We start from the raw sequence: 27,722 nt of genomic DNA on the forward strand, positions 1-27,722 counted from the left end.
CAGCACCATGAAATGTCATATATAACATTAATATTTAATACATTAGAATAATGTTATGGCCTCACTATACCTGGCAAAATATGAAATTTGAGAAATGTAAAAGTTTGTCTGGAAATTTTCTGAATGCCTTAAAATATTGGTATGGCAATTGATTCAATGTTTATATATTTTAGTTAAAATTTACTGTGAGCTAAAACAGAGTTCAGAGAGAAGGGGAAAACATGGGGTCAAGGCAATGTCCTACCCAATGTTTATACCATTCCACACAGATATCAACATAAATGTCATGGCATCATGTAGTGTGATATAGAATGTTCTCTTAAAAGTTAACTCATTATCTTATAATCTCGATTTCAATGTTTTTCTGTGCACATGGCCAATATTTTTTTTTTTTTCCCAGTCCCCATCATGGATGCTTGTTCACTAGACAACTTGTGCTCGGAGATCTAGGGACTATATGCTGTGGACCTTGTATTTTATGTATAATACTGATATTCGTAATGGGTTTTAGCCTTCAATTTTTTTTTTTTTTTTTACTGTACTATGATTTCTAGTTTTGATCAAACATGTAGGAGCATTTCATAGATACAGAAATCATTACAAAATTATGTAGTAGTACATTATGCCTAATTCTCCACAATCTCCCAAATTTAATTTTTTTACTTTCAGAGATATCAGCTATTCGTCCACTCTTCATGACTTGAAACTATTGTTGTTAAGGTTTGCCAATGAAAAATCCTTCAGTGATGACACGGGCGGAGGTGGTCGGCAATCGAACATGAATTTAATCCCATATATCTTGCACATGGCGCTCTATGTCATCAATACGTAAGTTAATTCTTTGGATGAATATTTTGACCTGTTTATAGACAGTGTTAATTATTTTTTACTAAATATTAAATTTTTATCTTTATCTTTTTAAATTTCATATTTTCCTATGCTTGCCTAATTGTGCTTGGAGGGTGGGGAAGGAGAGGTTCAGCTTCAGCTCTGGTCTCTCCTCTCAACCTTCAAGCAACCAGTGTAATTTTTTACAAGCATGTTTGACTTGGGCATATCTACATTTAAAACTGTGTATGGCGTATCACACCTTACTTAAGGAAAAAGGCTGCAGTGTAAAAGTAAAGTAAAGATCTTGCCTAAGGAAGCATCCAGATTTTAAAATGGCTAAATGAATGATTGCACTAAAAGAAATGGTTCCAGAAGCAGCAACCACCATTTTCTAGAATTGACATACTGTTCATGCTAATGTAGTCCTTCTTTTTCCCAAATGCTTATTTGACCTTAAATTTTAATGCTTTTAAATGAAGTATGTTTGATTGGCTTTTACTGAAAAGCAAAAATGTGGAACATAGAAGAGAAAAAGTAGAAAGATATATTTTAATTTTTTGTTTAAATTGGTAAACATTCTATGAAAAGAAAATGTTTGTGTTCCAAAGTAGGTGGTAGTCTGGTCGTTTACTGTGGTAGAGGCTATTTTCTTGTCTGCAGTATCCAGACTGAGATGTTTGTGATGTGTGTGTGTTTTATAATACCATAGTACTAATTATCCAACACATTTGGTTGCTCTCTTAAAGGTTAGGGTTGTAGAGTTTTGACCAGGATTGTGAAAGTTTAATCCTTGCCCCATTTTTAATATCTGGCTGATGCTTGCATAGTTAAATTTTTAATCCGATACCTTTTATGGCAGTCTTCTGAATCCATTATTTTCACAATAGAACACGTTCTGCAAGCCGGGAAGAGAAAAAACTCAACACGTTCCTTGAAGCTGGACGGGAGCGGTGGGTAGAAGTAGCATACGAGGCAGAGGGAGTGTTTTACATGGGTGTCCTGTCCTTAGCAGTTTATTCGCCAGCCCAATGGACGGCAGTTCGGATTACATACCTTCAACGACTGCTGGTTGTTGCACACGCTCGTTCTGTCTCGCCTCATCCACCTCAAGGGAACAGGATAACGGACAAAGCAACAAAGGATTGGGCAGCATATAAACATGCTGCTATATTTTGGGCCCTTGTAGATGGAATTTATAACATGTTCTTTAAGGTTAGTGCTCTTCTATATTGAGAGTTTTTATAATTTCTTAGTGTTGTTCAATTATAGGGCAAGTTACTTCATCAGTAAAGTTCTCTTGCATGAATATTTTTGTGTGCCATTCTACATTCATTAAGTTAAGCCTAAAATCTTCCTTAATCTCCTACATTTTTACCTTCTCGCCTTGTTTTATTTTTTTTTTTTTTTTTCTGCTCGTCTCATTCTTACTATATACACGGCTCGGTCTCCTCCAAGCATTCACCCGCTGGTCCGTCCTTACCTTCTTCATACATCACCTCACAGCACAAGATTTGTTTTCATGACATTTTATTATTCATGTGTTTAATTTGCCTAGAAAATTTTTAGTTTCATTCATTGAGTAATATTGAATTTAAAAAGCCATATAGTGACCGTGACCTTGTATTCTAGTGACACACAAGTTGTTTTAATTTAATGTGGGGTTAACTCTTCCTACCTTTGCAAAATGTTTAAGGTTAGAAAATAAACAACAATAATATAAGGGCTCTCGCCAAGGGTCAAGGTTTGCTCCATGTGTTGGTCACTGAATGCTGTCAGGTTGTATAGTGGTGTTGAGCAAGGAGGTTGATTTGGCTGAAATTGAGGTTTCAACAGATGCATTATGCTTGATCTACTGAGTACAGAGTACAATACTTATGTCAGTTATGAACTCTGAGGAAAGTCTTAAAGTTTATCAAAGTGCTTTTAATCTTTGCTATGTATTGATTATTTTAGAATTTTCATATCTTGAATCCTCCTCCTCCATATTGCTTTGTCACAATATGCAATATCTATAGTAAAAAAAATGTGGGGAAGGGGAGGGGCAGGAGAATATTGGAACAATATCCAATAATAGTGTTGTTTAATGGAACTGGTTTCAGAATATTTAATAATCCAATGATTGTACAAATTCAATGATGTCTTTAAATCCAATAATAAGATTCAGACGTATTAATTTTTGTGTGTTTGCAGAAGGCAAGTGGTGAAGGTGAATGGAGTGTAACAGTGGCAGAGTTTGTTCGTCACAATGACCAAGTGCTGGTTGAAGCTGCCTCCAAACTTCTTACTAACTACCAGGAAGAACTTCTTCCCATTCCTCTTTCATGGAATTTTGTGATGTTGTAGGTAAGTAATGTTCAGTTCAAAAGGACTGGAAGCAAGCCTGTTATATTGGCCTTTCTCACAAATTTCTTAAGGTACATTTCATCACCTTTTTTCACTATTATGTCAGGCAAAGTATCTGATATATTTGTTGTGAGATTGTTTATTGGGTTAGACACTAGTACAAGTGTCCTCAGTCAAAGATCTGCACAAGCCAGCATGTTAAATGCCAGATGTGAGATTATACTTTAAAACTGAAATAAATGGCGAGAGCAGCTGCCAGAGTCCAAATCCTTGGCACTCTTTATCCACTAGGTCGTGGAGCTCCTTAAATGCTGATGGCAATCAAAAGGGTAGCTCAATGGGATCTCACACCAAAATTAAATGTTAGTGCCTATGAAACTGGTTCGAATCCAGCAGCTCCAGGAATTGCAAAGCACCACTGCATTAATTGGCAGTGAGATATGGGGGACTAAATTATTATTTTTAGGCGTGTTGTTGCAGAACCGGATTCTGACTTGAAGGAATCGCGTAGATGTGATTGATATATACTGGGCTTATGACGTCATGTTAAACGGTGAATTCCGTGACTTTAGCCAGAGCCACGGATTCGGCTTCCAAACAGTCACTCTAGCTTTCGGAATGCTCGCACCAAGGGTGGGAAGCCGGCTGGCCCCAGGCCTACCCGACTCTCTCCCCCTTGTTCTTCAAAATTAGCCAATCGTGCAACAGCATCTTGGAGGCCTACTGGTGCCTCCCCCCAATAGGCTCTTGTTCCTTAATCATATGACTCCCATGACATCACAGCTCACTGGTGATGATTACATGAGCGAAGGAACAGTTAGGCTTTCCTGGCCAAAATTCCCTCTCGCTTCTGGTACTGTTTCCAAGTAACTCTCCCGGTTTGGTGCGTTCTTTTTGATAATTACTTACTTCCAAGTAACTCAAAGTAACAAGTCATCAGAGAACACTGTATAAACATCAGAGGGCCACGGTTGTTCAACACCCTCACAGCGAGCATAAGAAATATTGCCGGAACAACCGTGGACATCTTCAAGAGGAAACTAGATTTTCCTCCAAGGAGTGCCGGACCAACTGGGCTGTGGTGGATATATGGGCCTGCGGGCCGCCTCCAAGCAACAGACTAGTGGACCAAACTCTCACAAGTCAATCCTGGTCTTGGGCCGGGCTTGGGGAGTAGAACAACTCCCAGAACCCCATCAATCGGGTATCAACCAGGTATCAACTTAAGGTTAAAACTATATTAATGGCTGTAATTTCTTTTATAGAAAGATTATGGTGCCCTCCATAGTCTTACTGTACAGCCAAGGGTGTCTGCTCCTCGTAGATACCCAACAAGACAAGCCTAGCTCCCATATTAAGAAAGCTAGAGTGAGTGCACTCAGCTTGGCACACACTTGTACATTCAGAGTGAAAGCAAAATGGCAGTGTGCAATCATTTTATCAAACATCTGTAAGCTAACTGGAATTCCATTCTCTCTCATTTGAGTTGGCCAAGTTGAGGTTTGAGTCAGTGTATTAACCAAGAGGGAATGTTCTAAAAGAAATTTTTCATCCCAAACCTCTTTCTAATACTAGTAACACAGGGCTGTGCCTTCCCTTCATATCTGAACTCGCTAATATCCTTCGTCCTCGTGGTGAGGACACTCGTCTTTCGACAAAGTAACACGCCTCGTAGTAATCTGGTTCACACTTATGCTGGTGTCTACTTGTTTCCTGTTTGTCTTCTCTAAAATACTTTGGTGAAATTGGCTGTACACTGAATGACAGACTTAATTAAAGAACATGAAAGAAGTGTTACATCTACACAAATAATTCTCTCTTCTGTCATGTAAGGGACTCTAATCATCCTATAGATTGGTCTTCTAAAATGATCTTCTTGCCTATACTCTTCAGACACCATCATATAGTCGACTCTGATACACACCCTGCCCAACCTGAACCTTAGTCCTGGCTTTGTTGCAGTTGACTTTCCTTTCACAGTATAGTACATACTTTAATGCTCTAACTTTCTTACCAATGTGATCTGACTTAGCTTTGTCCTCTCTGGGCTGTTTGTCTCTTTTATTACTTCATTTATTCTTTGACTTAGCTTCCTGTAGTCTTTTCTTTATTTATAAACTTTCTTTTATACTGTATACCATTCCTTTACCTATTCTTCATCCTACCCTTACTTCTAACCTTTCCTTAATTGATTCTTTTTTCTATTAGTTTTACCTTTTCTCTTTAGTTTACCTTTTATCTCATCTTTTCATCTTCCTCCTTCATTCATGCCATCTTTCATCTCGCTCATTCCCCTTGTATTCTCTTTCACGCTTTCATTACACCACTTGATGATGGCCCAGGACGGACCAAAACATTTGTTTGTTTATTTACTGTGTGTGGTTTTGACACCATATCTTCAGCCAAGTTATGTAGACTCGCTGTTTACTGAAGGTTTGCAGCTGTGAGGATGGGTTGTGGGTTTCAGCATATATCTATTGAATATCTTTGAAATTAAGTATTGGTGCCTTCTTTTGATAATTGCTTGCTTACTTTGAAATGAAGTAAAACTAGTTAATAAATTTTTGTGAACAATTTCCTGTACCAGCTGTAAAATGCCACCCATTTTGTATTTTACCCTAGTACTGAGTAACCTTATGGTTTGTGCTGAGTAACCTCATGCATTGAATCCACAGCTTCAGTGCAGTAAAGAATGCTACATTCAGTAGCTGTTGTTTAAAAAAAAATGATGGAACAATTTTTTCTATATTGACTACCACTGAATCCATTAAGACATTATTTCTACTGAAGTCTTAAAACAGTATATAGTTATGGTAATTTAGAAAACCATCTCAACTGTTCAGAATACAATAAAGTCATTACCCTGTATTTTAATTTTGCTTAGTTATAATTTTTTTTAATAAATTTAATTTCTCTATAGGTTTACTTCATGAGATGAAAACCCAGACGAGTTCTTAACGGAGCTTCTACTGAGTTTGCCGTGATACTAGTGGTTCCAGGTGTAGAAACCCAAGACATGTTTTGTCGTATGAAAATTTAAAGTATTTGTAGCGGTATAACCATTATATATAAAGAACTATTGTTAATGCCACTGAATATATACCATTGTAAATGTCCTATGGAAAAACCCTGTTCATTGGATAATATAAGGTATGTTGAGACAGAACCATGTTCACTAATGACTCAAGCTTGAGTAATATAACTTTAAACGTTAATTTAGCTAGTGAATTTTAAAATGTACTAGTGACCTCAGAGGCAAATATCCCAAGGAAATGTAGTATCAATATAGATTAATAAATTATAAATGTACCAATGCATTTTTGTTTACAAGCAGAATATGCAGTACTGTATTAACTCAGTTCTTAATAGTTGTGATTAGTAAAGATAATTAAATGCTTCTCACCTATGTCTTAGGCCTTTCACAGTTTAGTTGTAACTTCAGGTTAAACTAGAATATCAAGCAGGTGATACTGTCTGGTAGTGTCATTACTCAGAATCAACATAGTTATCTGACATGTGTGTCCTTGTGTGTTGAATGTTTGTCTCCTTTACTAGTCCAATAGTCAGTTCCTCCAATGTTCTTTAGAAGTGGAAATTTCTCTATTATTTTTTTGAAATTAAATGCTTTGCTATAAAATGTATTGGCAGATTAACATTACTTTTAATTTAAATGAGGGAACAGGTCAATAAAAGTGAAGTTAGTCACTTTGTACTTAAGTGCACTTCTGTTTATACAAAATCTTTTCTTATTCTCAGAATATGACTTGCAAAGTATTTAAACTAAAGGTTATTTAAATTAGTGTCCATGCATCAAAGTTACTTTAGTTTGAGAACAGTATTTTATACAATACATATTGATGTGTAATAAATGTGATAAAAGCAGAAGCTTTGATCTGTACTATTTGTACTATAACAGTTATCTCTGTAGAGTATTGGCATGTTGCTACATTATTGATAAAGCTTCTGTATGTAGGTTGTTTTGTTAAAAGTTTATTAGTAAGTAGTTTATTTTATTTTGGCTTGGAGATAGATCATTACTGGTTCCACTAAAATTCTTTGTTAGTAAAATGTTACATATTTGGATATTAAACAACTCTAGGAACAATAGTGAACAATTTGACATGAAAGGAGTTACAAATGCATTATTTAAAAGTTATAATAATAGTTTAACATTGGTGTACTGTATTTTGTTTGAACTATTGGCACTGGGGTGAAATTTGATTTTATAAACTCTTTAAAATAAATTTAGAGCACAGTAGTCATTTTAAATCTTCCTTTCAAGAGTTGTCCTGCAATGCCCTTCCCTCATGACACCACTTCCACCACCAGGCCCCTCTCACAACACTGCACCGTTCACTGTTGTGTTTTACTTCCCTCACATTCTCCACACTGCTCGAGCCCCTCTCCTAACCCACACCTTTTTCATAGTACTATGTGCAGTTTGTGTGAAGAGTATTCTTTCAATGACTGAGAAGAGCATAGAGAATAGCATAAAGCTCTGCTGTGAAGATGCTAGTTTCCAGAGGTAGGTGACACACGTGTGGTTAGGGAAAACAACAGAGTAGCCAACACCGTCTGCAGACTTGGACCCATTGGTGCAGATGGAAATGGAGTGGGTGTGAAGAAAAGTGTTCAAGGACCCCATCCAATTAGGCCCCTTTCCTCTCACTCTCCAAACCTCTTCCCCCTTACTAAAACACCCTCCTAATCTGCCTACCAACACCACCACCTAACCCATCACTACCTGTGTCCCTCCCCACACCCACTCCATGCACCCCTCCCCCAACCTATACACCCTTTCTCAGTGTGTATGGACTGGAAGGCATCCATGTTTATATTCTTGAATGAGCTTTTGTTTGCTAACTTCCTATATGCTGCTGTTATCCTGTTCACATGAACTTCTGGTCTCCGTGTCTACTCCCAGGTCTTATTGTTTTTCTTATTCTCTTAGGGGTAAGGGTGTGGAGGGTCAGGTGAACACTACTGGGGTAAGGGTGTGGAGGGTCAGGTGAACACTACTGGGGTAGGGGTGTGGAGGGTCAGGTGAACACTACTGGGGTAGGGGTGTGGAGGGTCAGGTGAACACTACTGGGGTAGGGGTGTGGAGGGTCAGGTGAACACTACTGGGGTAAGGGTGTGGAGGGTCAGGTGAACACTACTGGGGTAGGGGTGTGAAGGGTCAGGTGAACACTACTGGGGTAGGGGTGTGGAGGGTCAGGTGAACACTACTGGGGTAAGGGTGTGGAGGGTCAGGTGAACACTACTGGGGTAGGGGTGTGAAGGGTCAGGTGAACACTACTGGGGTAGGGGTGTGGAAGGTCAGGTGAACACTACTGGGGTATGGACAAGTTTGAATAAGACAAAATCAGGCTAAATTGTTCATATATGCAATTTTGTCTTAATTTTGGGGAAAGGGAGTTGTAAACAGTAGGGGAAAGTCTATTTTCCTTCCCCCCCCCCCCCATATACCTAACTTTTACCTCCCCTCTCTTCTCGGTGTTAGTAGAGTCAGGGTTAGTCCATCTAAATCGTAAACAAATTGCAGTGCTACCAGTCGAGGAGACTAGTGCAGGCGTTTCTCGGAAGGATCATATGGACAGTAAACTGTGTGTGTATGTGCTAGTTAATCTCTCTAATTTTATTTTTTTTTGTTCCCTTTCCTCCTGATTCCTTTATCTTCTCTTTCTCCTTCCCCATTCCCTGGTTTGATAAACGGTCAAAGGGTCAAGAGTTTGACTTTAGGAAATACAGTTTTAATTACCATGCCCCTCCCCCTTCCCATAGCCAACACCGAGTAATGTTTTGCCTGAAACCTTAATACGTATAAATAAAGGGTGGCTTGCATGGTAGTCTTGTCTAACACAAGTTGGCTGATCTTTGTACAAGTTGCTGACCAATTACATTCCAAGCTATCAACAAGCTTGCACAATAAATCAATGTAGCCTTATTCCGACTTTTACCCAGTTATTCATTCCTCCATCCTTGCCCGTTGGCAGGGTTGTTGGTAACAAACTGCGTACTCTTAAGAGTAGTGTGTCCCTGTGTCCTTCCTACCACCGTAACCAGCAATGGGAAACGGCTCTGGCGAGGTTGTGTATTGGCCATACACGCTTAACTTACGGTCACTTAATGGAGCGCCGCCCTGCTCCCTATTGTCCAAATTGCATTGTCCCTTTTACGGTTGTGCATATCCTTGTTGAATGTCCTGACTTACAGGACAAGCGTGTGTCTTGCTTTCCGACTGTCCCTCTTGGTCACTTGTCCCTCGATAGAATTCTTGGTGAATCGGATACTTTTGATATTGTTTGCCTTATGCATTTCTGTTCTCATATTGACATCCTTGGTGATATTTAGTGCCCTCTGATTATTCCGCACATTTGATGGTGCTACATAGCCTTTCCGGTTTGGTGCCTTCTTTTAATAATTACTTGCACAAGCCTCCTGTTACCAATATATACCCCGGACATGACTTGAGAATTCAGTGCAACTTGGTGATGTGACGGGTGGCATCACATCCCCAAGTTACTACACTAACCCAACACCAAATACGAAAGGCGGTATTTAGATGTTACAAGGGGGAGTCGGGTGAATATCCGGGGAGAGGGGAGGGTGAATATTCCTGGGGGGGGGGGGGTCAGGTGAACATTCCTGGGGGTGGAGGGGTCAGGTGAACATTCCTGGGGGTGGAGGGGTCAGGTGAACATTCCTGGGGGTGGAGGGGTCAGGTGAACATTCCTGGGGGTGGAGGAATCTGGTGAACATTCCTGGGGGTGGAGGGGTTGGGTGAACATTCCTGGGGGTGGAGGAATCGGGTGAACACTCCTGGGGGTGGAGGGGTTGGGTGAACATTCCTGGGGGTGGAGGGGTCAGGTTAACATTCCTGGGGGTGGAGGGGTTGGGTGAACATTCCTGGGGGTGGAGGGGTCAGGGGCCGGATTCAGGAAGGTACTTACGAAGGTTTTTCCTCTTAGCTAAGAGCGTTTTCCGTCTTAGCGCCTTCGTGGCAGCTACGTCCGTATTCAATTAACTACCCTAAGTGGAAAAACCTTCGCAAGTTCATTCCGGGATCTAAGTGTGGTTTCGACCACTCGTAGCTTTACGTAAACTGGATATAAGTCATTTTTTCTCTACTACATAACACTGGGATCGATTTATGATATTGGAACATGACCAAAATATTATAGCTGATAAATCTAGTGAAGAGGAATCCTTCGTGTTAGTTATATATGCATTCTCTGCTTGAAACTTGAAGTAAATATGTATTTGATGATAGTAGAATTAGTTTTATAATAGCAAGATATTATACCAGTAGTTATTAAGTAAATAAACACTGGTGAACATGAAATATGAGAGAAGGTGATGAGCCCTGCCTGATGGGATCATTTACTATCACCAAATGCCCCTGTTCACCTAGTAGTAAGGGTGTACCTTAGCTATACATACCCATTTCTAATTTATTTAGTTTGGTTTTATTTTAAAATTAAATCTGGGTGAGACATAAAATAAAAATATGCTGCACAAATGATGTTAGGTAAGGAAAAGGGTAAAAATGTCAAAAACTTTATTCATTGAATACTTAAAGCTATAATTATGACTAGATTATTAAAAAAGAGAGAGGGAAGTAGGGGTCCAAGACCTCTTCCTGTTATACAATTTGGGTGTGGAACAAGTAATTATCAAAAGAAGGCACCATGCCGGGAAGGCTATGTAGCAGTAAGGCAGTGAGGTGAGGCAGCTACTTATTTGAGAAATGCTTATTTTATTTACCTTATAAGCTGAGGCAACTTATTTTATTTGAGGAATACTCAGCTGATTCCTCTACATTTAGCATGGAACAAATTTGTGTCCAAGACCTCTTCCTGTTACTCAATTTGGCTGTGTGTAACCAAACTAGAAGTGCTCTACAAATCAAGGGACCCAGAATGTGGAATGACTTCCCGAATCATGTCAAAGGCTGTACCTCTCTCAACCGGTTTAAGAGTTAAACCAAGTACTGTCTAATTAACTCCATGTAACCTAACTTACCTCCTAAATGTCAACCCATGTCTTGCTATTTTTTAAACAACGCTGTTCACCAACATGTGCAATTGCTGATTTATGCTATGTTAACCCCCTTTTTTTATTTTTTATTCCTTCTTTCAACACAATTTATACCTAATCCCGATTACTATTAAGTTTTAGTCTGTGTTTTTTTTCCCCCCACACCTTGCCCGAAATGCTATGAGTATTAGTGGCTTTAGGTATTGTATGTACTAGCTCTGCCTATAAATCCAACATTATGTTTGTAAATCAACTGTATGTACTTTTCCTGAATAAAATGTATTTATTATTTATTTTTTAATCAGTAAGTATTAAAAGAAGGCACCAAGCTGGGAAGGCTATGTAGCACCATTGTGTGTAACAATAAACCAAATTTTTTTTAACAAATAATGCACCTGTATGGGAAAACAAATCCTGTCAGCTGTAAAAATATTGATGCAGTTATTTAAATGAAAAATATAATGAAAGAAATATTACTGGTTTATTTTTATCCTATCTTTTTGTACTGTACAGTATATCCAAGGAAGTGAAAAATTGAGACATAATGCACAATTTAATGAATGATTAGCATGGATTAGCAGTTCAAAAGAAATATGACTTGTATTACATGTCAACATGAGATCTTAATGATCCATGGTCAACATGATTTAATAAGGATAATACAGTACTGTATTTGTAATAATACAAACTATAATTTAAAATCTTTATTACTGATTTTTTTTATTAAGAAGATTAGGTATACACAGCAATGTGCTGCTACCCTATTCTATATGGAATATTACACAGTGTAGATAAAAAACTAGCTATAAGTTTATCTAATACTCCCATCTCACAGGATGGTTAGACATACTGTACATGGAATCAATTTAGAAAATACCAGCCTCAATACAAAAAACAAATCAACTCTAAGCAATTTTCACAAGAGGTAAGCACTGAATCATGGAAACATTATATTATAATTACTCTTACCAGTTTCTACAAAACTCCTCTCAAACAATGTATTTTTAAACATGTTTAGGTATACACAGCAATGTGCTGCTTCCCTATTCTGTATAAAGGACCACACAGTGTAGATCAAAAACCAGCTACAAGCTCACCCAACATCCTCACCTCACAGGATGGCCAGTCATACATGGAAATAGGAGAGAACAAAATACTTAATGCTGATCTATTAGCCTCCACTGGCAAAATCTGGGTGCAGCACAAGAATATCTTCCAATATTCCTGAGTGTATGAAGTAATTACAGAGCTCAAAGTACCTCATACCATTTGGTATGAAGTCACTGATAACAGGACAATCACAGATATAGTGTTGGAGAGTATGTTCTCTCAAGTAGGACTGAAAACAGATGTTTTTTTTCCACCAAGAGGGCTATAAACCCATGGAACCGCCTACCCGCTGAAACCGTAAATGCCAAATTCCAGCTAAAAAATATCATTAAGACAATTGGCGGGCCCTTTAACAAGCCGCCGGCTTTCTGTTCTCTTCGAGGTCACTAGATAGTTAGTGGCCCTTGGGTAAATTCAGTAAATATATACAATAATTGTCAGCGCATCTTCCGAGCAACAAGGACAGCTACACAGTATCTCTTAGAATTACGTAGGTAAACAACAAATGTAACATATTTGTTTACTACAATGTCGGTGCTGGCTGTAGAAGTTGAAAAAACATTGTTTTACTTCGAAATATACTAATTTTATAAGAAAATTCGACGTAAATAGGAGGCAGTAGAGCTCTGATAAGCCAGCGCTAAATCTTCAATATGAAGAATGTTGCTGCTCTCTGATTGGCTAAACGAAACACAGTAGTGACCTCTATCGGCACGCAGGTGAACCAACAATTTTCTTCCTAAGTATTCCTTATTGAATCGACCCTAAGCATCTTCTTAGGGCGCACTTAGGAACCTTCGTAGCAAACCCACTTACGAAGAAATACACAGAGCTTCCTGAATCTAGGTCCAGTATACTTAGGAGCTACAAGAATTTTGCCCCAAGAATGTAACAATTATATGCTGTACTTGCTGTATGCAATGTTAAATGGGATTCTTGTACTGTTATATGTCTATTTGTACTCACTGAATTTGTGCGCCCCTTGAGGGACTTGAAGTAGAGGGGGGTAGAAATAGTCTAAGCTACTCTATCCCTTTGAGATGTATTTATTGCTTATCTCAATAAACATACTTGAACTTGAATCATCTATTGATACTGTTAATGGTTCAAGAGGACTACCACTTACGGGCCTACCTCAAGGTAACAATCAGGTGAGAACATAAAATATAAGGCTGATCTATTAGCCTCCGTTAGCAAAATCCGGGTACAGCATAAGAATATCTTCCAATATTCCTAAGTGTATGAAGTAATTACAGAGTTCAAAGTACCTTATACCATTTGGTCTGAAGTCACTTATAACAGGGCAATCACAGATATAGTGTTGGTGAGTATGTCCCAGCTCTTGTTCACATAGTTTACAATTGGAATATTCACCATTGGGGGCTATTCATTACCTGCAGCCACCTGCGATACATATCGATATCCTAGCCTAATTCTGGCAATTACAATGTCACACTGTCATTGTGACACTAGTGGAAGTTTTATGCTGTCCGTTCATATAATTCTCGATTCTAAACATGTTTACTTAGTTTAGTTCATTAATTATGCACCCCATATATCATCTTGTGGGCGGTAGTGGAAAAGGTTACAGAGGCACATAAACATGTCATAGCTCTTTATACTCTTGCTTTCTGGCTTTTGTGTGTCAGTGACTGCTCTTCTGTCTTCCCTAATTTCCTAAAATATTGCGGCTTTGACAGAAGAGATTGGAATGCCCATATCCCACTCAACTTCAGGCTTATCACATTCAGTTTTAGCTGCCTTGTTTGTGTCATCATGCTGGACAACACCTATATGAGAAGGTATCCATACAAATGAGACTTTGAAACTCCTACTGTTTGCAATAATAATGTTGTTTATAATGGAAGTTACAACTACAACCTTTTGAAGATCAATGCTAATTTTATCTAGATAATGTAATAAACGAAAGTTTTCTATGTCAACAGAAAGGCAGAAATATAAGCTACACTTTAAATACTTGTCATAAATATAACTGAAGTGAAAGCGAAGATATATGCATTTGATACTGTACAGTTTCTTGATGGCTTGCTCTAAGAGTGTGAAGCCCTTCACACCAGCCTATAAATTGTGTAATTTATTTCCATATATGCTAATTAACCTTAAAATCTATATGTCAGAAGGAAGGAAGATGTAGACGTTAATGTGACAACATTTCAAGAAATATCTCTCTCTTTAAAGTTAAATAATACAATCCTATCGCCGGTGTCCGGACACATGAAAGCTACTTAGGTATCAGTGGCCAGCCAGGTGGAGATCACAGGCTGTACAATACTGATAAATTATGTAATTCACAGAGATACGTTGATAAATATTAATGTTTTATATTTTATTAAAAATACAGATATATACTTTGTTTCATACGTTAAATGTAACAATATTTCAGTATATATTATATAAGCATAGTATATATAATTCAGTATATACAATATATAATAAGAGTGTCAGACCACGGAGGAAGAATTGAAACAGGAATTTCCTTTAGTACTTTCTTATATTAATACATCTTCAGAGCGAACCATTCCTTCTGAAGATGTATTAATATACGAAAGTACTTAGAGCATTCTATTGTGGTTTTAATATTGAACAATTATACATATACGAAACAGACAAATCTGGTGTCCGAAATAGTAAAAATATTAGTGTGCGATGTGATCAATGTAAGGGGGATATTGGGTGTGCCTCGTATCCCCTACAACAACAAGAAGTTCGAGAGCGATGAGGCCGCCACCTACTAGCTTCAGGATGTCGTCGAATCTAAATCAACAATATACTACCGCCGCTACTTTCTCGGAAACGTAAGTACCTGCCGCTTTACTTCTCTCACCCTGCCTAGCCTGGCCTGGCCTGACCTGGCCTAGCCAGACCTGACCAGACCTGACCTGGCCTAGCCTTACCTAGCCTAGTCTGACCTGGCCTAGTCTGACCTGACCTGGCCTAGTCTTACCCAACACTAATCACCACACGTGACAGCCCAAACGAATCGCAAATAAGTACACGTAACAAGTCATATGCCCGGACACTCTTTCACCTTGGGGACTGAGTGGTAACTATTGTATAGAAGAGCCGGCTCCCTGAGAGTGGTAAGAGGGCGTGATAAGAGGCTAACGTGTGGTCTTGAAGGAAGTCGATAAAGCAGACAATTTTCAAAAGGAAGGGCAGCATAACGAGCAGACAGGAATGGACAGACAGTCGGTTATCCCATAATGTGTAATACGCCCCGCACAGCATGGGTGGAGTGGGGGGGGGTTATCTTGGGGTTATCTTGAGATGATTTCGGGGCTTTAGTGTCCCCGCGGCCCGGTCCTCGACCAGGCCTCCACCCCCAGGAAGCAGCCAGTGACAGCTGACTAACTCCCAGGTACCTATTTACTGCTAGGTAACAGGGGCATTCAGGGTGAAAGAAACTTTGCCCATTCGTTTCTGCCTTGTGCAGGAATCGAACCCGCGCCACAGAATTACGAGTCCTGCGCGCTATCCACCAGGCTACGAGGCCCCTCAAGGGGGGGCCCCTACGAGGGGGGGGGTTGTAGCAGGGCACAGTATGGTGATGGTGCGGGTGAAGTACACACCCACTGAATTCCTGCCATCAATAATTGTTTTCATAACCATTAGAACAATGGCATCCCTCCAGCCACCATCCTTCCACTGACCCCCTCCTCTGGTCCTCCACCTCAGACAATAACCCCAAACACCCCCTCTCCCTTCCAGACATCAGCATGTCAAAATCAGTACCATAATGTGTTTAAACTATTTAAACTAAGTCATTGTGTATCTCAAGGTATCTTAATTCATTTGAAAGTGTACATGTGCATTCGTTCATATACTCGCCTAATTGTGCTTGCTGGGGTTGAGCTCTGGCTCTTTAGTTCCACCTCTCAACCGTCAATCAACAGGTGTACAGGTTTCTGAGCCTATTGGGCTATATCATATCTACACTTGAACCTGTGTATGGAGTCAGCCTCCACCACATCACTTACTAATGCATTCCATTAGATATAATCATATATGATTACACATAATCATATATGTGTACGTCAACGTATACATACATGCGTATATATACCTCATATTAAAATACTGATAAACGAATGACCACGAACAAATTAATTTATAATTGTAGCATTATATATAATTTTAATAGACTAATTACGTGTTTATACATTTGAATGGTCCAGACAGGTGGCCAGCCTTGGACATATACACTTCTGGTAGGCACAATGACCTCATGTTAGACCCTTGATAGATTATGTGAGAGAGAGAGAGAGCTGGGGCAGGGAGGTGCGTGCCCCAGGGAGATAATCCATGCCCATGCCCCGCCTCGAGGTCAGTTCTCGAGTCACACCAAGAATAACAATCGAGCAAGTTGTCCTGACCAGGATGTGGCATATTAGGGAGGGTTGAGGAATAGGAAGCCTGTCTGATAGGGCTCTTGGCAAGCAGCTCTCCCTCAGTCTACCTATCTATATGGAAGAAATGTATCTAGGCCCTCCTCCCCCCTGCCTATTCTCTCTCCCCCACCTTTCTTCCTTCATTTCCTCCCTCCTTCCCTCCCCCTCACTGGTGAGAGAGTAGGAGTGTGAGAGTGGTTAGAGAACTCGTAGTTCTCACGCTCGTGAAATTGTCTGCGACCCTGGAGGAGTAGAGCGGAGGGGGGGGGGGTGAAAGTAGGTGACGATGGAGGAGTAGAGGGGAGCATTATATGCAGTGAACGTAGGTGTCTATGGAAGAGTACATCATAGAGGAGGGTGAAAGGAAGGTGACGATGGAGGAGGAGAAGGGAGGGGGTGTGAAGGTAGGTGATGATGGAGGAGTAGAGGGGAGGAGGGGGGCAAAGGTAGGTGTCTATGGAAGAGTACATCATAGAGGGGGGTGAAGGTAGGTGGCGATGGAGTAGAGCAAAAGGGGTGGGGGTTGAAAGTAATCCTGAGTTTAATTTTTTAGTTATATATAGTGACACCTCGGCTTACGAATGAATATTTATGAACTTTTCGGGTTACGAGCCTAATTTCTTAAAAAAATTTGAATCGGGTTACAAACTTTGCCTCGGGAAATGAGTTTGTTGATATGCGTATGGGCTGACCTAGCGCGTGGTGGCATGGTGATCGCACCTCAGTTTACCAGTGTCTCCTGCCTAGTAACTATCGCGCCTGAATTCTTTATAAAGCATTACATTTGTTTTGGGATTTTTGGCTATTTGAACATCAAATTTGTTATTATATATCTTGCCATGAGTCCCAAGAAAGCCAGTGGTAAGGTTCAGGTTCAAGCCAAGAAAACACATGTGAGAATGACCATAGAGGAAAAACAAGAGAGCATTCATAAACGTCAAAACGGTGCACAGGTTGTTGAACTAGCTAGGCAGTACAACAAATCTATGTCAACAATATGCACTATACTTGCTAAGAAAAAGGACATTATGAGCGTTAAAGTGGCAAAAGGCATATCAACAATCCCGAAACAAAGAACACAAACACTTGAGGATGTTGAAAAGTTTTTATTAATTTGGATACACAACAAAGAGTTAGCAGGTGATAGCATTTCAGAGGCCATCATTTGTGAGAAACCAAGGCATTTGCATGAAGACCTTTTAAAGAAAACCCCTGGAACAAGGGGGAAAAAGATGAATCAAGTTTGAAAATGTGAAAAGTTTGTGTGACAATAGAGCCTCGTGGAAAACTTTTGCTGTGGTCATTACCTGGTGGAATGCACCCAGGATGGAGTATCAGGGCTATACATCTTTTAAATCATAAAAGTAATAAACATTTCCCATCAACCTTACAAACCATATTAACCTATTTTCATGTATTTCCCCCATGTGCATTTTAACAAAGTTACTAAATTGCCTTTATCATTCTGTAAAATTTCAATTACAGTATACTGTATATAATTTTGTTAGTATAAATGGACTGAATATTCTGAAATCACTATTAATTTTACAATTTCAGATTCAAAGGTGGTCTGGACACCCAATTTGGTCAGACAGGTGAAGAGAGCATTTAGGATAGTTCGAAGAGATGAAGATGGTCACAATTGTGTTTGAAGAGGCAAACGCCCCCCTTTGCTCCCGACATTATGTTCAGCCTATTGACCCCTGCACACCTAACACAAGGTAGGTTGAAAACTCCTCCTTCATGTCATTGGTTCATTAGCCAGAAACTTAGGGCCCATGCAGGAATATCCCTAAAAAAAAAAAAGTGGCCCCAACAATGCATCCTCCAAGTCTGGAGGATGAGCAGGAGCATTGTCGAGAAGCAGGCCCTTTAGTGTCAAACTTTTCTCTTGCAGATATTTTTTGATGGCAGGGCAAACCACTCTACATCACAGTTTTTCTGCATGTTATATATTTTTTAAAACTCTTGGATTTTCGGAATGATACACGAGCAAGGGTTTAATTTTCAAATCGCCACACAGCACAAGAGTTAGCCTATCCTGACACAAGTTAGCCCAAGTTAGCTTGTGTCCGGGCAGTGACGTCTCCTCTTGGGTAATGTATGTCCTCTTCGGCAATTTTTTCCAGAATAGCCATGTCTCCTCACAATTAAACACTTGTTGTGGAATATATCCATCAATACAGTATCTACAAAATCTTTAAAATCACGAACAAATCTTTCAGCCCCTACTTTGTCTGAGCTGGCACCCTCACCATGCCTCACAACACCATGTCTTTTTTCAAAATTTCTCAAACCATCCCCTACTCACCTTAAACTCTTTCGTATCTGCAAAACTCGTTCTAGGGGTTTTCTTTATAAGATCTTGCATGAAGATTTCATTGTTGACCAAACCACACACTGGAAATTGAATAGACGACGACATTTCGATCCGTCCTGGACCATTATAAAGTCGATTGTGATGAGATGAGGGAAGCAAGAGCATTAAGTAGGCAAGAGAGAGAGGTGAGGAGATGGCAAGTATGTACGTATGTACATGAATAAAACATGTACATACTTATACATAACGTGTGTAAATAGTGTAATAAACACAATAACTGTATTTTGGGAGGAGGAATGTTGGCGAGTAATGTGTTGGAGGAGGGAGGGAGGACTGGCAGGGTGTGGCAGCTCACTCATGTTTTTTGGGCTCACCATACCAACATAGTGGATCGTTATAGTGAATACATACGTAGATGGGTATATACAATGTGTGTATATAGTGTAATAACAGCAAAAACACTGTTTGATTGTAGAATATGTCGCATATATGAGGCCCATAATTATGAGCATAGCGATGTTCTATACTTTGAATTATATAAATTCCACAAATTACACACTTTTAAATAATATTACAGCAAAAAAAAAGAAGAAATGAATGAGAAACTTCAAAATAATTGTGCAACATTTTATTCGCAGCAACTGCCGTCGCACGGGGTGGCGGGGCTGACAGACCCCCATCGCTCCAACGCTCAGCTCCCATAATTTGCTCAATTCCCAGCTCCATCGCAGCTAAAGTAAGTCACATACAATATTTTTTGTTTAGTTTCCCCGTGATCAGACTCTGCATTTTAACAATATAAGAAGAGAAAAAAAATTTTTGGGAAAGAATTTATTTCTTGTGCACCAGGGTGTTATTTGGAGAGAGAGCAGTTCAGTGGTTAACTACTAAATTTTTGTTTCTCCCACACACGCACCCCCCTAGGAAGCAGCCTGTAACAGCTAACTCCCAGATACCTATTTACTGTTAGGTAACAGGGGTCATCCCCTTTTGTACAAAGAATCTGCTAAAGCTTTTAGGGCTAATCTTTGACACTCGTTTGTCTTTGTCGCCCCATATTTTTTACGTCCGAGTTGAATGCTCTAAGGCCCTTAACTAACTTTAGGTCATGTCCCATACTTCTTGGGGAGCTAATCGACACTGCTCCTCTCTTTACATTCCTCTCTCGTTCTGTCTAAACTCGATTATGGCCCTGTTTACTCATCTGCTTCTCCTTCTACCCTTCACCATCTGGACACACTGCATCATACTGGGTTACGGCTCAGCTCTGGTACCTTTCCTTCGACACCTACCCTAAGCCTGTATGTTGAAACTGGCGTCCTGTTTCTACAGGATCGCCATGATCGCTACTGTCTTCTCCACCTTGCACGGTCCTTACAGCACCCTCACTCTTGCTTATGTCATGCCTTGACCTTTACCCATCCTGTGGTTCCTGTTCCCCTTCACCACCTATCTCTTTCTGTACGGTTGTCTCTCTTACAAAATGCTCTTTCAGTTTGTGTTACCAATATTTCCCCTCGTGTCATTCCGTCTTTGCCCCTATGGAGGGGTCCCCGTTCCTAAATTCTGTAAGCCTTGACCCACATGACTAAAACTTTTACCCCTCCTACAGTTCTAAATCACCTTTTCCTTGAACACTTTTCTTCACACTTCCACTCTATTTCCGTCTTCACCAATGGGTCTTAAGTCTGCAGACGGTGTAGGCTACTCTGTTGTTTTTCCTGACTGCACCTTTGTGTCTCCTGCCTCCGGAGACTAGCATCTTCATGGCAGAACTTTATGCTATTCTCTATGCTCTTCATCAACTCTTTTCTCGCTGTCAATCCTCCTCTGTGTTTGTAGTTGACACTTGCAGTGCCCTCATGGCTCTAGAATCCTTTAATCCAGTCCATCCTTTGGTAGTTGAAATTCAACATTGGCTGTTTCTTATCTCCAGTAGATTTAAGACAGTGGAATTTCACTGGATTCCCACCCATATTGGTGTGTTCTTAAATGAGCGTGCGTACACTGCCGCTAAGGAAGCTATCCGCACCGGTCCCATCTCCCGTAAAGGTGTTCCTTATTATGACTTTTACCCAGTTATTCATTTCCCTATTCTTGCCCGTTGTCAGGGTTGTTGGTCCTCTGTTACTGGTAACAAATTGCGTGCTCTTAAGAGTAGTGTGTTCCCGTGGCCTTCCTCCTACCACCGTAACCGGTGGTGGGAAACGGCTCTGGCGAGGTTGTATATTGGTCATACACGTTTAACTCACGGGCACTTAATAGAGCGCTGCCCTGCTTCTTATTGTCCAAACCGTTGTCTCTACATGTCCTGACTTCCAGGACTTACGTGTCTTGCTTCCCGACCATCCATCACTGTCAATTGTCCCTCGATAAAATTCTTGGTAAATTCAATACCTTTGATATTGTTCGCCGTATGCGTTTTTGTTCTTGTATTGGCGACGTTAGTGATATTTAGCGCACTATGATTATCCCACACATTTGATGGTTTGATAATTACTGTACTGTACAGTACTTTGGTTTGGAATGTATCAAATAAAGTTGTTTCATGTATTCAAATGTGTGAGAAAATCCACTGGGGCTGTGAGATGAAGCGAACCTGTAACAAAGGCATTGCCAGTTGCATACTCTACCACCACTGATGGTAAAAGTCTTACAACTGGATATCTTGTGTGACGGGTTATGGTATCACAGCTATACTGAACCAAGATGGTATGGCTCTCCCTCACATAAATGAAAGAAATGCTGCTATTGGCCTTGCAGTGTGTAAGTTGCAGGTGGAAACAAATGAAAATTATCAAATAAATAATTAAACAATTTACTGAAATAGTAATGAACAAAAATAACACATGACAATACTTGACTATCATGTAATGCAAAGGTGAACAAGTTAGTATGACCTTAAATGCAAAAAATAAACTATAAGCAATGAATAAAAGTATGAAGATATACTGGTGTTCTGAAGACAGCTATCATACCACCATGGCATCAGTCACACGATGTTGGCTGGAAGTGGACGACGGTTTAGAGACACCAAGGTGATCCTAGAGCACTAAGGGAGAGATTGCCTCTCCAGGGAGGCAGCGCTCTTTATATAGTCCGGCGGTGATGACTCATCCAGTGTCAACACAAGGTGGACATCTGGTCAACTAGCAAACTGCTCGTTGTGGCTAGTGGTGCCTTTGTGCTGAGCTGTACCACTGTCAGTTGAAGGCGGCTAACTGCTTGTTTGTGGGGACAAGCTGCCAGTTAGCAGTGGCGCCCGGCTTGCCTCTGAGTCGTACCAGGCCGTGCCAGGCCCTGGGGGGTATGGAGAGGTGGCAGGACTGATGACTCTTCTGGGCTGGTGTAGATGTATACTTCCAGTGCAGAGGCATTGAAGGTGAAGGGAAAAGGCAGTCCCACTGCTATGCAGGGGATTCACGTGACACTTGTGAAGCCACAGAAAGTCTGGAGGCCCTACTGAAGCCAGTCCAAGTATTAAATAAAACCCCTGAAGTACGCCGGTGAAGGTTAAAGTGAAGGGTGAAGCAAGACCGTATGCCCCAACTTCAGGCACACACAGAAAATCACGTTTTGGTCCCGCCTCTCAACTGTGTATTTGAAGTTGGGGCATATGGTGTTGAACTGCTTCAGCCTTCACCTGAGTGCTTGTAGGTCTTACGTAAGACGTTGACTCAAGGAGGGGCCTCAAAACTAGCTGTGATTTATGGGGAAATCCGGTTGTAAGACTTTTACAAAGTCAGTAATATACTGTGGTAGAGTATGCAGCTGCCAGTGCCTTGGGCAAGGGTTTACGTCGCCTCATAGCTCCAGTGGATTTTCTGCTTGGTGTATATCAGGTTGTGATTTTGTGTGTGTACCGTATTGTTATGATCGCCGTCTGATAAGTCCTTTCTGGCCTCAAGAGTCATTTTTACCCACCTAGAAAGATTGCAGATGGCCAAAGCAGTTATTTAAGTTAAGAAGGGACAAGTCTTAAACAGAATTTTGCATAATATTTGACTGTAAAGGGGTAAATTGAGGTAGATTGAAAAACAAAATGGTGAACCGGGCAGGCGGTACTCACAATTAGGCGAGTACACTCTGGAACTTTTAAAGTGCAACCAAACATGCTTTAGGCTCTCACAACAAGAGGTGAGTGGTGGTGGCTCAGGTGCTCAGCCAATCAGAGCACCTAAGGAGGGAGGGCAGGAGTGAGAGGGGGGTGGTATGTGGAAGTTTGGTGACAGTTGTGTGTAGTTTGTTCATCTTCATTGTAAGTTTCATGGCTTGGTGTGCATTTCCCTAGTAAATTTAATTAGGGAAAAATTCAGGTGTTTGATTTTTTAAATCAACTTTTTAAATGTTGAGTTGTTAAAGCCTCAAAGTGCATGGAGTTGGTTTGGGAGTATGGCATCCTCATGCTGTTGCGTGCTTGCGTGAGGTAGCAAAGGTGATGTAAAGTTGTGGGGTGTACATGCTTGGGACGTCCTCTCTCGGGATGGCTGGTGTTAGACCTGTGTGTTTGTCGGTTGTTGAAAAGCCGTCATCCTTTGCTGTTGTGGTATTGATTTTACATTGTTCATCTTGTAATTAATACTGTAGTGCGATATCTAGGGCTACCATTTGTAGGTTTAAAATGTCTAATACAAACAGTTGTCCAATGAGTTTTAATAGGAAATATCATCCACCAAGCACCATTGTACAATTATATTAATTGATAGTATATGGATTGTGCAGAACTTCTTAGAATGATCTTTAACACTTGGTTATATTGGTCATGTCAAATACCTGCACGGTGAATGCTCAAAGACCCTTTCTTTATTCAGTGTTGTCACATACCTCATGGGGGTATGGACAGGCAAACACTCGTTCGGTTAAACTTGCCTTGTAGTACTTTCAGAGGTCAGTAATTTGGAATCTGGTTAGCACTTTCCAAATAAATTGACCTTTAAAGTGAATTCCTATTTAGGTTTAAAACATTATACCGAATGAGAAACTCGGATTATATAGCCGAACACCAGAAATGTTGTTATTCAATTTGGTTGCCTAAAGCACATTCAAGGACTACACATTACATGGCATTCCAGGATTCCTCTATACCTTGCCTTATGCTGTAAACATTGCCACAACCCTGTGTTTTATTGATTTAAATGGCCACAGGGAGGCATACAACACTGCAGATTATGATGTCATTAGTTATCCACTGTGCTGACAAGTGGGCTGACTGATGTTCGTTGACACCTGTATCGGGCTTCAATTTAATCGCCAGGAGATCACCCTCTCACTAGACTCGTCTGTAGGAAGTACAGTATAGTATGTCAAATTACCTTGGATCATAAATAGCATAAGACTTGGGGGTAGGAGAGGGTTGCAGTGTTTGTCATGGCTCTCAGTTGTTCCTGGTATTAGGCAATTTAGTTCTGGAATCATTTTTGTTGGCCAATGTTAAACTTTTTCGAAAGTAGATGTTTTTCTGAAAGGGAAGGGGGGGGGTAACCTCTATGCTTGGATACAGTTATCTAAGTGAATACTTAGATTTATACAGTAGAATAACTACCTTCTTTTCCTTAGTCAAAAAGGTTGCTTGTTTATTTCTAGGGACTTGTATTTTCTTTTATTTTTAACTGCAGCAACTTTCAGTGAATGATAGATTCTTACTGAAAGGACCTTTACTTCATTGTTGTTGCTTTATGGTCATCTCATTGTGTACAGGGATTCCGCGAAGCTTTTGGGGTTAGTCTTTGACACTCGTTTGTCTTGGTCAGCCCATATCTCTTGCCTCCGAGTTGAATGCTCTAAGGCCCTTAACCTCCTTAAGGTTTTGTCCCATACTTCTTGGGGAGCGGATAGGCGCACGCTCCTCTATTTGCACTCCTCTCTCGTCCTGTCTAAACTCAATTATGGTTGCCCTGCATACTCTTCTGCTTCTCCTTCTACTCTTCGCCATCTTGATGCTTTGCACCATACTGGGTTGCGTCTCGGCTCTGGTGGCTTTCGTTCGACTCCCGCCCTTAGTTTGTATGTTGACACTGGCTTTCTCTCTCTTCAGGACTGCCGTGATCGCTACTGTCTTCGCTATCTTGCGCGGTCCTTCCAACATCCTTCCTCTCGCCTCTCTCGTGCATTGACTTTTCCTCCTCCTGTGGTTCCTGTTCCTCTTCATTGTCTCCCACTTTCTGTCCAGTTATCTCGCTTACAGGATTCTCTTTCTGTTCATATTTCTAATGTTTCTCCTCGTATTGTTCCTTCATTACCTCTGTGGAGAGTCCCCCTTCCCAAGTTTTCTACGTCCTTGACTTGTATTACTAAAGCCTTTACCCCTCCTACAATTCTGAAAAGCCTCTTCCTTGAGCACTTTTCTTCGCACTCCCACTCTATTTCCATCTTCCCTGATGGGTCTAAGTCTGCGGATGGTGTGGGCTACTCTGTTGTTTTTCCTGACCGTACTTACATGTGTCGCCTCCCTTCGGAGGCTAGCGTCTTTACGGCAGAACTTTATGCTATTCTCTATGCTCTTCGTCTCTTGCTTTCTCGTTCCTCCTTTGTGGTTGTAGTTGATTCTCGTAGTGCCCTCATGGCTCTAGGGTCCTTTAATCCTGTCCATCCGGTGGTCATTGAGATTCAACATTGGCTGTTTCTTATTTCTAGTAAATTTAAATCAGTAGAGTTTTGCTGGATTCCCAGCCATATTGGTGTTTCAATGAGCGTGCGGATGCTGCCGCTAAGGAAGCTATCCGTTCTTGTCCCATCTCCCGTAAAGGTATTCCTTATTCCGACTTTTATCCTGTTATTCATTCTTCCCCGTTGGCAGGGTTGTTGGTCCTCTGTGGTTGGTAACAAGCTGCGTACTCTCAAACATAGTGTGTCCCCGTGGCCTTCCTCCTACCACCGTAACCGGCGGTGGGACACTGCTTTGGCACGGCTGTGGGTTGGTCATACCCGCTTAACCCACGGTCACTTAATGGAGCGCCGCCCTGCTCCTTATTGTCCGAATTGCGTTGTCCCTCTTACAGTTGTGCATATCCTTGTTGAATGTCCTGACTTCCAGGACGAGCGTGTGTCTTGCTTTCCGACCGTCCCTCGCAGTCACTTGTCCCTCGATAGAATTCTAGGTGAATCGGATACTTTTGATATCGTTCGCCTTATGCGTTTTTGTTCTCGTATTGGCATTCTTGGTGATATTTAGCGCCCTCTGATTATTTCGCACTTTGATGGTGCTACATGGCCTTCCCGGTTTGGTGCCTTCTTTTGGTAATTACCTTACCTTCATTGTTGTGTCATTTTAATGTGGTACAGTAGTTGTGATATGGATTGTTCTGGCTCACGTGCAAGGTCTTGGATTTTTTTCTGTTTTATATTAAGAAATTGCCAGTCTTGTTACTATTTGTAGAGTTAGAGATCTGCATTAAGGCCTCAATATTATATTCTATTTTTTTTATAACATGTTATCAGCAATTTTTATGGTTGGCAATATTTAGATTAATGTTAGTGATGTATATGACAAGGGTTAAGACCCCTTGTGGTATGACAGCATTTTTCCCAGTCAATTCTTTAACAAATGAAAGGGTCCTCGTAACCATTCTTTTGTCCTTTCTACCATGTACCTGTTTGTTGCTTCTTGGTCTTTCATTTGGTACTTTGGCTATTAAAACAATGGCCTTTGGTAATGTTGCAATTACCATTTCTAAAAAAAATGAGCAGGTTCATTAGGCAGGGTTTTTTTTAGCAAAAAGTTTTACAAAAAAAAATTCCATTCCTTCAGGACCTTGCAGATGTTAGGTCAAACTAATTGACAGTAATCTGTTTTGCCCTTTCAAACAATGATGGTTTTAATCTAGGTAAAATATTTCAGAATATCTGAAGAGTTTGGCAGACAAATCATTTAAGAGCTTTGATTAAATTTAAGTTACCAAAGACTTTGTGAAAACCATGTTGTATAGATGCTTCAGTGTCACTTTTCTAATGTTTTGTAAATTTAACAATGATCTTTAGTTAATTTAATCATAATTTGTACAAAGCTTGGGTGTTGCATAGCTTTAAATTTACTTTCAAATATGAAAATTAAAATATTGACTAAAGTTTCTTCCACTTTAATATTTCAGACTAATTTGCAATATTTGTTAGTTTATGTAAATTGAGTAGGTAGTCCACTTTTACATCTTTTCAATGCATTTTGCATGCACCTATGTAACAAGTTACAAATAGGTGTAAATTTTACCAAGTATTTATTTTCAAAAGTAAAAAATTTCAGATGTTTAAACACTGCATCAATAGTAGTAAACAATAATTTCCAGCATAATTTCAGGATAAGGTATATAAAGTTGTTTCATTAAAATTTTTATTTAATAAGTTTTACATAGTATTTATAATACATCTAATATTTATTACTGTTTCAGGTTGTGGGACAGATGCTCCTAGATGAACAGAAGATCCAAAAGGCAGACAACTCAAGAGACAATCACCTGTAAAAGAATAAAACATTAACCAGGGACACTACTTTTATTATCACCTAACCTAATAATAAGCCCAAAAAATCCTAACAGCCTATCTTTTAAGATAGGCTCAGCAAGGCCTATCCCTTCCTCAGATTTTAGTGCAGAACTTGTTCCCTGAATGGGTGCATTACATCCACCACTTTAGTGCCATCAACACATTGTACATATGCTTTACTGAAAGCACTGTAC

The 27,722-nt window shown here is 40.2% G+C and overlaps 1 protein-coding gene across 1 annotated transcript; it reads left to right on the forward strand.

Moving 5' to 3' along the window:
* Window positions 1-622: 622 nt before the first annotated feature.
* LOC138350990 (E3 ubiquitin-protein ligase UBR4-like) lies at window positions 623-27,506 on the forward strand. The gene is made up of 5 exons (XM_069302456.1): window positions 623-828; window positions 1,719-2,043; window positions 3,022-3,170; window positions 4,440-4,542; window positions 27,435-27,506. The coding sequence occupies exons 1-5, from the start codon at window positions 623-625 to the stop codon at window positions 27,504-27,506; spliced, it is 855 nt and encodes a 284-aa protein (XP_069158557.1).
* Window positions 27,507-27,722: the final 216 nt, after the last annotated feature.

This window comes from Procambarus clarkii, chromosome 48 (assembly GCF_040958095.1).
Source record: "Procambarus clarkii isolate CNS0578487 chromosome 48, FALCON_Pclarkii_2.0, whole genome shotgun sequence".
Lineage (NCBI taxonomy): Eukaryota > Metazoa > Arthropoda > Malacostraca > Decapoda > Cambaridae > Procambarus > Procambarus clarkii.

Coding starts and splice junctions, on each gene's coding strand:
- LOC138350990 (XM_069302456.1), top strand. CDS start 623: ATGCCTAATTCTCCACAATCTCCCAAATTTAATTTTTTTACTTTCAGA. Junction 829..1,718: donor GCGCTCTATGTCATCAATAC/GTAAGTTAATTC, acceptor TTTTCACAATAG/AACACGTTCTGCAAGCCGGG. Junction 4,543..27,434: donor CCCATATTAAGAAAGCTAGA/GTGAGTGCACTC, acceptor TTACTGTTTCAG/GTTGTGGGACAGATGCTCCT.